The 10,413-nt window shown below is 41.8% G+C and overlaps 1 protein-coding gene across 2 annotated transcripts in view; it reads left to right on the forward strand.

Moving 5' to 3' along the window:
• The window catches only part of itgbl1 (integrin, beta-like 1), a 32,454-nt gene extending 25,986 nt beyond the window's left edge, over positions 1–6,468 (forward strand). For both annotated transcript variants that reach the window (XM_028393706.1, XM_028393707.1), the window contains exons 10-11: positions 1,506–1,619; positions 5,371–6,468. In XM_028393706.1, the coding sequence (XP_028249507.1) occupies positions 1,506–1,619; positions 5,371–5,459 (203 nt within the window). In that variant the 3' untranslated portion in view covers positions 5,460–6,468. The remainder of the gene's footprint in view (positions 1–1,505; positions 1,620–5,370) is intronic.
• Positions 6,469–10,413: the final 3,945 nt, after the last annotated feature.

A 10,413-nucleotide genomic window follows, 5' to 3' on the forward strand; every position in this document is an offset into this window, starting at 1 on the left:
ACATTCAGATATATGTAATGTTACAATCTAACAGGATGATTTATACTGTACTGATTCCACTCTATGTGTATTTTACCCCAGAATGACTCGTTTATGGTGTTTGTACAGTGTTTAGAGGAGGGCGGGCTCTTCTCTTGTCTTACTATTGTGTCTTAAGTTAGCATTGATGCTTTGTTCATCTGGACAACACTAACACTCTGTTACTCATGGAAACACAGTTTAACAAGCCGTCAGTGTGTTTAACAGAAATCAATACACCATCAATAGAAACACATATCATCTGATAGGATCTGTGTGCCTCTCAGCGCTCACCTCAGTTAACTATTGGGACACATAACTGTGTCAGACATGCTCCAAAGAGGGAAGCGCTCAATCAGGTGACAGTCTAATTAATCATTTCTTGGCTATACGAACTAATTATTCTCTTTTTTCCTCTTTTCCCGCCTCATTCTTGTTTTATTTTGTATAATTATGTCACTATAACATTAATTATTCATATAAAACGTTGAATACACGACATCCTTGCTTTGTTTTGTCTGTCTCAAAGTGAAGTTTTATTTAACATCTTACTATAAATATTTTCTGACACTTTACAGAGTGGAGGATTCACCGACTCATTTAAGTTTTAATTGATAAAAACAAAACCATTAGTTGCAGCAGGTGCAGCTGTCAGCTGTATCCTGTACGTTCATAATGAAGCCCCGCACGTTGTCACTACATTGTATGTGTCATTAGGTGGCAAATGACACCACACAACAGGATTCCTTCTCTGCTGTGTGTAGCAGTGAATCCACAGAATTAGTCGAGTCCAGAACCTGCTGCAGAGCCGAGCCGCGTGTGGAGATGAAGATGAGCATGTTCATTCTCCATGCTCCGTTACATTCAGACACCGGAACCATCTCCTCCTCAGCTCACCTCTCTCTTATCTGATCCTCAGCACAGCCCCCTCCTCTCACTGTGGGCTCTCCTGGCTATATGTGGAGAGAAATTGTGGGGATTGAACACATAGTCGTTGGACCTCTGGGGGTGAGCTTTACAAGAAAAAAATGAAGCAGACGGCAGTAGATTTCTCTCTCTCTACAAATCTTTAACACATTATTATCCTGCTGCTGCCCTTCAGAGAGAGAGAGGGGGGGGGGGGGGTGAGAGAGAGGTTTAAATCGTGGGTGGATTGTATCTTGGTGGTAGAAGTATTAGTAGCTGTTTCCCCAGGGAGCATTTCTCATATCCACTCTGCCCACCTCTATTAATCTTAAAAGAGAGAATTTAGAATTTACAGGATATTATACAAACATGATTTATTGAAAAAACACATGGAGCCAGGGGGTGGTATTAAAAAAGAGTGTATATATATATATATATATATATATATATATATATATATATATATATATATATATATATACACATATATATATATATATACATATATATATACATATATATATATACACACACTGTTAGAATATTTCTGTTAAAAGTGAATTTACACTTGTGTGTTCCAGGTTCCTGTCACTGTGGCCAGTGCATCTGCTCTCCCCAGGACTGGTGGGTGTCTGGAGAGTACTGCGAGTGTGACGACCGAGAGTGTGATAAACATGACGGCCTCATCTGCACAGGTACTGAACCACACACACTGCAGGTTTACTTACTTTGATATAAGTAGCATGCAATCAAGAAGCAACTCATGCAGAGTGGCTGTGCTAAGCTAGAGAGAACCCCCAGTCTGTCTGTCACATAGACATCATAACCACTCCCAGGCTACATGAAAGGAGCTTAAGGATGGCTGCCGCTTTGAGTCCACACTCCACCATCGAGCTGGATGTTTCATTCCATAAAGTGTTTCGTAGAGGCTTAAGTCAGTTGATGAGACTCACCAAACAAGCCTCACTGAAATCCACCAATCCAGAACAGCCACCAAATCCAGTGAAACATTGAACCCATTTCCTCCTCATAGCTTGTTAGCATGTCTGCTGGCACTTTAAATACTTACTCACACTCAGACCTTTTGACCGACACCTTGATGAATTAGGAGCTTCCATTGCTCTGCGGTCAGCCTACATTACAGCCAATGAGTGCTGAACGGAGTGTGTGCTCTGTTTCCATTCTCACCAGGAACACGTAACATGACGCTCATATTTCAGTCTTTAAAAATAAAACATGCATGCATGATCGTATTTTCATTGTTTGAATATGTTTTGACAGTAGTAAAAACTAAACAGCATTGGTCCCACGATCAGATCAGAAGTCAGACATAAGCGTAACAGAGACTCCCTACATCTTATTCACTGTATGGGAAGTGTGTTGTCAGGGGACCACAATGCATGACGGTACATATTGCTAATGTAGAGACCATTGGTTGGCACGATGAACTGTGAGACACTTGGAGGGCACTAAGGGTCTACACATTGTCACTACACATATGGACAGCACTACAGATTTATGGTGAAGACATGATTAAGTGAGTAGTATTTCCAGCAGCTCTATTTGCTGCTGGAAATTATTACCGGTAATTTAAAATGGGAGTTTAAGAAAAGGTTCAAGAATAGTTTTTAATTCGCTCCCTGGGTTTGGGAGGTATTTTAGGCTCCTTGTATTGTATGGGGCTAGATAGAGGAGCATAATTACATGATGACTTTAATATGTCTTACTTCCTGCAGACTGCAGTGTTTACTTTAATACTGCACTTTTTAACATATAATTATATTTATTTTCTGCACTTTTACGTCACGTATTATACTTTTAAATCTACATTTATTTAAGCACATTCATTTCAAATGATAATTGAACTCATCTAAAACTTGTTTTATACAAAAATATATATATCATTAACACAGACAGTTATGGTTATGAGTCAGAAAGTAAAAATAACTGCGAGCAGACGTACCGCACCTCTGTTCGGCCATTTATCCACAGGAGCTGTATTCTCCCCACTGACAATGGCAGGCTCAGTACACACATAATTATTTTTGCCCCGGGGCCATGGATAGCAGCTCTGAAGTGCTTCTCATCATGACTTCATGACTCCAAATGTCAGCCTTAATGTCATTCAAATGAGCATCCAGATGCAGACCAGTGCTAAAAACCTTCGCAAACAGGAGGCAGACCAACATCTGTTAAATGTTCTCGGCTGCCATTACGGCTGACTCAAATATATAAATGTGAAATCCACCCTCACATGAAAATGTCATTCCAAACAGGGGGATTTAATATTTAGATGCAAACAGTCACTTCTTGTCTTCACCAGATAGCAGTGATTGAGTCATTTTCCCTTTTTGTAACGATGAAAAATACGGTTTCGTTCAGCAAGTTGTGCCGATAAATGACTCTGCAGCCACAGATTTCATGGCCCCTTCCAAGCTGTGGATTCTCATTACACATACAACTGATGAGTGATGTGGAAAATTTAGCGTATTAGGAATGCTCGCTGGTTAATTTCATGCACTGAATGTGATCATTTCAGGAAAAAAAAAGACACAAAGGTCTGCTCCACCGCCTGCAGGTAGACGTGGAAAAACAAAACACATGGCCATGTTTTGACGCCGCTGTCGCATGTTCATTAATTAACAGACATCATTCAGTGTGTATTAACAGCCAGTAGTCTGAAAATGTTCGGCCCTCTCTGAGTAATGGTTCTTTAAAAGCCGCTGTTTCCAGCTGTTTCAGGAAATGACTTTGCCTGAAAGATGTTTTTGAAAGATTTACATCTTCAGTGGGAATAAGTGAGCTTGGGGGGCTAAGCGCCACACACGGGGGTAAGGAAGGAGGAAAACACTGAGAGAAGGCTTTTCATGAAACGTATCGACAAAAAGAGGAGCATGAAATGACTCCAGCCTTATCTGTCATTGAGAGGACGGGTCTGTCCCAGCCCCTCCTGAGGCAGCTTGCTCCTTTCCTCTCTCACTCTCTCCTTCATCATTTCCTCACTCCTCCCTCTAGATATTTAGCAGTAGATATGTCTGTTCAGCTGTGTGACAGGAGGCCAGCAGGACTCCTCTTCCTCACCCCAGCATCTCTGTCTGACAGCTCAGGGAGCTTGTGAAGAGCTTCAGGGTATACCGGTTTATAATTTCTGTGATTCCACTCTAGCTGTCTAATTAAAAAGAGCTTGCCATAGCGTGTGTGTGGAGATGGTTGAACCCTGCATGACATCAGCCACAGGTTCCCTGGAGCGTAGTGGTTCTGGTCTTCAGTATCTTGGCAGTGAACTGAAGTGTGCAGGCAACGCCCAGATTAAGATTTCTGAACAATCGGTTCTCTTTTGATTCCTCTGGTCCTCACCAAGAAATCGTTTCAAACTGCAGTTTGAAATGGAACTCAGCAGCAAGTGAAATCAGAACCGCTCACGGCGACAGGGGGATGCAAACCTCGGACTTCTGAGTGAAGGTCCATACTGCCTGTAGCACCATCCCCAGCCTCCCCTTTCTCCTAACACAGACTTTTGCATCAATCCCATGAGCAGACGATCAAGCCTCCATTCAGGCCATACCCCTCTGATCATTGGTGGGATCCAACTGGCTTCAAAATCGGGCTTAAATTCATCTTCTGTGTAGCCCAGCCGACTCTGTGACAACTCCTTCTTGCCACTCAAACCAGTTACACCCAAAATTACATGTAACTTTAAAATAGGCAAATGCCCTGGAGGCTGCTGTGTGTTGAAAACAGAGCAGCACCCTCCACGGCCTATCGGGGGGCGGCTGCAAATGGGAGTCAGTCTTCATAGACCTGCATGTTAAAATGTTTACAGCCTCTTGAAAAAGTGTTTTGATCTCCATTGATAAATTCTTTAACAAGAAGAGTGACAGGCAGGTCTTGAAGCATCCTACTCTTACGTCAGCTTCACCTCGTTTCCTGTATTGCAGGTTTAGGTGAACACTGCCACAGAGTGACAGTCGGAGCCTCACACATGAGCTGAAAACAGCTTCTCAAAAGCCTGTGTGTGACATCAAGGACAGTCCATCTATAGATATACAGTCTATCCCAAACCCCCTGTTCAGTTATCATGAATAAGAATCTATATCTATAAGTATTAAATATTAGATATTACCCTCCACCTACTTGTGTGTGTAAAAATATGGGTTGTAATAAGCCGTTTCTCTGCAGGGGACAGTTTCACTCTGTTGCATCAGTCTCGTGGGAAAGAGGAAGTCTGGAAGGCTGTAGTCAGATTTTGGGATATCTGAGCTGTGTATAAATGTGGTGAACAGAAGAGTTTTAATTAAACTGTGGAAACCCACATATTGTCCTCCGTCTTCTATCCCACAGCTGCACCCTGGGATGCAGGGTGTGAAAAGAGGAACCTTGTTAAAGGTCAGACGTGATGGCACAGCTCGTTTAATTCACAGCTTTTCCTCTCACATCTCCTCACAGGGAACGGGTTCTGCAACTGTGGCAACTGCGAGTGCTGGGACGGCTGGACGGGGAACGCTTGTGAAATCTGGGTGGGAGCAGAGTACTGAGGACAAAGGGGGGGTGGGGATAGAGACTTGAGAGAGGCCTGCTGCCCAGGACTGACCAGGAAGATCGGAGCCAGTCACGACTGAAGTTGGTAAAACACCAGAGCCTGGAAACCCACGCAGGAGGGAGGAGATGGATGTAACTCTGCATATCACTAACAGCATTCTTTATTTCATTGTACTGGTTACAAATGATCATTATTAAAACTGGGTTCTGTAGGTGAAAAGAAACCATATTACAATGTAAACATTTATGTTTTCAAAGCAGCTTTTGTATGATTGTTTTTTTTATATATTGTAGGTGCTTACATATTTCTGATGGCTACATATAACAAGATGCAGGTACATGACAAATCCAAATGCTGGAAAGAGGAGAACAAATTGCATTATTAAGGTAACATACAGGAGGTGACTGAGAAGTTTGTGGCCTTATGGGAGAAGCAGATCCAGCCTTCATCACATGTATGTGCAGCTCAACTCTGACAGGTTCTGCAGAGGGTTTGAGATGTGTTTTACATCACATGCACATACATGTATTGAGAGCTCCTCCTACTTTAGGCCACTGACTTATCAGACAACGGTCATATGTAAGACACTGTGGCAGATCATGTACAGTGATGCATGAAAGTTCCTGAACCTTGTACACATTTCTATATTTCTGCACGAATATGAGCCAAAACATCAACATGTTCACACAAGTCCTGAAAGCAGACAAAGAGAACCCAAAAAACAAACAAATAAAAAGCCAGAATCAGATCATGTAGACAAGAGGACAGATGAGACCGAATTCCAGCATCAAGAACCTCATCCCCTCTGTGCAGCATGGTGGTGGTAGTATGATGGTTTGGGGCCTGTTTTGCTGCATCTGGACCAGGACAGCTTGTCATCATTGATGGATCAATGAATTCTGAATGACAGCAGTGAATTCTAAAGGAACATGTCAGGACATCTGTCTGTGAGCTGGATCTGAAGAGAAAGAGCAGCAAGACAACGAGCCCAAACACACAAGTGGTTCTACAAAAGAACGGTTCCAGAAGAACAGAGTTCATGTTCGGAAGTCAAAGTCCTGACCTTAATCCACCTGAGATGTTGTGGAAGGACCTGAAACAAGCAGCTGATGTGAGGAAACCCAGCAACATGTCAGAACTGAAGCTGCTCTGTACTGAGGAATGGACTCAGACTCCTCCAAGCTGCTGTGGACGACTGATCAGCAGCTACTGGAAACCTTTAGCTGCTGTTATTGCTGCACAAGGAGCTCACAGCAGACACTGAGAGCAGAGCTTCACACACCGTTACCACTCACACATATGAAGCTTTGGATCATTGTACTGAAGACATAAAGGACAGAGGCTCATACTTCTGTCTCATCTGTTCGACCTGGTTCTCTTTGTCTACTTTCAGGACTGGTGTGAAAACCTGCTGATGTTTTGGGTCACATTTATGCAGAAATAGAGAAGATTCTTCACGAACTTTCAGGCTGTAGGTGTATTTTTAAAGTAGTGTGTCATTCCCAAACTGGAAAGCTCAAGGCGGAGATTAACTCTTTGAGATTTTTTATTTCTTTTTAATAATAAAACATTAAATGTGCCGCATGACACTTTGACATTTTGCATGGAAAACAATGCGAAGACCTTAATCATACATGGTTACAAATTTGTTATAACATGACATAACTCCAATGGGCATACTTGCAATGGTATATATATATATATATTTTTTTTTTTTGAAAATAAATCATTTCAATAGTGCCTATTCTTCTCCATCAGGAAACCTGCCATGAAATCTACTCCATCCTAGTAGTGTTCAAATCTACGTGGAAGAAACAAAGAGAAGGGCATAAATAGTTCAGTTGTGGCATGCTGGATGTCCATGTCACTTCAAAAAGGTGGCATCAGGGGATGAGAGCTGCATTGACACAAGAGCTCAGTCACCACTTGAAAAGAGGACCGATAAGAAGTCACAAAGAAAATTTAATGTAAATTCTACTTTGGCCTTTTTTTTTTTTTTTTTTTTTTTAATTTTCATGCTTAAACTAGAGCCAACCCCTTCGTTTTCTTTGTCCCATCCAAAACAAAATGACAGGTGCAATAATATACTGCACACTATATTGCATTAATTATGTTACTGACATTACAGTACACCTTTATATAAATATTTAATATGTTGTATATGTGTATACAACAAACACAAACTGTATAGTGTAGACAAACTCGTTGCATATATGTAAAATTAGCGGTACATACCAACAGTTCTTGATAGACATAGCCTACTACATGCAGTTCATCGATGCCATCCTCTCCCCATGCAACAGATGGGATTAAAATAAGAGGCTGGAAACAAAAAAAAAAACAAAACAGAAGCAGCGAAGAAAACCAATTTGCCAGAATATTGTGGTGAAGAGAGAAAGAGAGGGAACAAAAATAACGAATAATAAAAAAAAAAAAAGGTGAATGGGATCTGGAGAAGACATCACACACGACCCGTATACGAGAGAAGTGAGGACAAAAAAAATCAATAAATGAATGAATCCAAACAGAGATGTACATTTACACACTGCTCATTTACAAAAATAAAGTCAGACCCTTTTACTGGTTAACAGGGCTGCAGCAGTAACCAGCCCAGCATGTAGAGTGTGTGAGGGTGGATACAGTCGCTTCCAGCTCCTCTCTCTCTCTGTGTGTGTGTGTGTGTGTGTGTGTGTAGTACGCCATTTTTGTTACAGCATTTTAAACAGCTTTGTACAGACAAATATTGACCAATGAGCTTTGATGTGCCATAATAAGAAAATGGTCATGTATAATCCAAGAAAATTATATTTACCAAATCAACTTCTTAATATAAGTTTTAGCAGCAATAACAATCTACTTAATAATTCTAAACCTTATCTAACAAAAAAACACTATCAGGAAATAATCTTTAAAGCAAGACAAACGTTATAAATGTCAGACAGAGCTTTGATAAACCGCTAACAGTCGTGATGAGAATGCAAAACACACACAAAGTGCAGCCAGTTACCTTCGGATGAGTGTAGCCTGCAACATGCCTATTCTGAGCCCACGCACTGAACTCCAGCAGTTACACAGAGTGAAGAACAATGCCCATACCTTGTTCCGTATAGAAAACACATGCACGTGATTAATTCAAGGTACACAGACTTCTTCCCCCCCCCAAAAAAATGACATCAGTCGAGACCTCCAGCGGGTCTGAGCGGAGTTGATTCTAGTCGGACAGAACAAATGCGATCACAGTGAAAGCTTCAATGAGTTGAATGAAGAGAGAGAGAATCAGATTTGTTTTTGAAAGAATCAGTTCTTCTTGGGATGAAAAAAGACTTTGGTCATTTCAGAATGAGTGTGTGTGTGTGTGTGTGTGTGTGTTTTTCTTCTCTGATGAATAATGCTACGTGTCCTCTACATGGATGTATCGGGTGGGTGAGGCACCTTTGGGAACCTGTTTTTGCATGCCGGGAATCAAGGTCCAAACAGGCACATGATAGGCCGAGATGATCAGGACTGGACTCTGCATGCTGAGCTAGGAGACAAATCCTCTCATAATCATAATAATCATAATAAATCTAGTCATTAGAAAAGTTATGATTTTTAATAGTCCTAAGTTTTATACACTGAAAATGTTACAATATAAGCCGTCTGTTGTGTAACTGCTGCAAGAAGAGAGAACACAATATTAACCTTGTCCATGCTTCTGATTGCTGAACCTAATAAGTGATGCAGCCAGTACTCATGTCACCTACTGGTTTTCATCCATGTTGTTGTTGTTGTTGTTGTTGTTGTTGTATTCTGGCTGTTTGTGTAGACACTACCTTAAGATGGCTGCCAGTGCTGCAGTTACAGACCATCTGGGTCAAAGCCACAAGCCTTGCCTCGCAGTCCAAAGAAGTCAGTGAGTAAGGGACAGAGGCCTACAAGGCCTAGAGATATTCCTAGAGCCCACGCTCTGAAATAAGATTAAAGAAAAATAGACTTCAGGTTTTCTATTTACCAGAGAAGGCGGACTGAACCGCTGGTGGGACTTCGATAGTGATATGTATACACCATTCCTCACAGCGCTCTCCCACCCACACGCACATCTGCTTAGAAATGTGTGTCTGTTTCTGTGTGTGTGTGTAAAGAGCTCCTCGCATTGATTGCAGTGGCGGTAATTAGCACTTCATCAACTATGATTGCAGGAGCTATCCGTCAGCCTCCAGTGTGTATTTATAACAAAAAAACAAAAACAGAAAAAAAGTGACTGTGTGTTTTTTCCACACAAACTTTTGTGTGTCTGTAAGTGTGTGCATGTTTGGACTGTTGTAAAATCACACAACTCCCTTGCAAAATGTTCTTTTGTAGGGTACTTAAAGAGAAAAGTGTGTGACTAGATAGAAAGAGAGGGAGAGGGGAACATACTCGTAAAAAATAGAGGACAACAGTCCAAATATTTACTCTATCTATACAGTCTCTATCCCAGAACATAGCTGGTGAACTGTGGTATAGAAAATAGATCTGAAGGTACGCCGGCTCTGCTGCAACAGGGCGTTAGAGAGAAGGGGAGGTTGTTGTTTTTTTGTTGTTGTTTTTTTTGGACGAACCGTCATCAAGCAAGCGTCATTGTGAAACACGCGTTATTCACATGAATTCTCACAGTTTCAGAGGAATCTAAAGGCATTCCATGATCAGAGGTCCTCTTCCCTCCTGTGCAAGCCGCCTCAGCATTCATCCGCCCGCATGGAGACAGCTGGAGAAAGGGAGTACGAGGCGGAGAAAGAGGAGGAGGAGGAGGAGGAGGAGCGAGAGAAGTAAGTAAGGGGAGGTTTGCCTGGATCAGATCCACAGAAGAAAGAAGGTCTGGAGTCTTAGTTGGAAAAAAAAAAAAAAAACAGCCCTGCCTCTGTCGCATTCCTCCCCTCCACACACACACACACACACACACACACACTCCGAGCACAGGTCAGGTGTGG

Source organism: Parambassis ranga, chromosome 21 (assembly GCF_900634625.1).
Source record: "Parambassis ranga chromosome 21, fParRan2.1, whole genome shotgun sequence".
Classification (NCBI taxonomy): domain Eukaryota; kingdom Metazoa; phylum Chordata; class Actinopteri; family Ambassidae; genus Parambassis; species Parambassis ranga.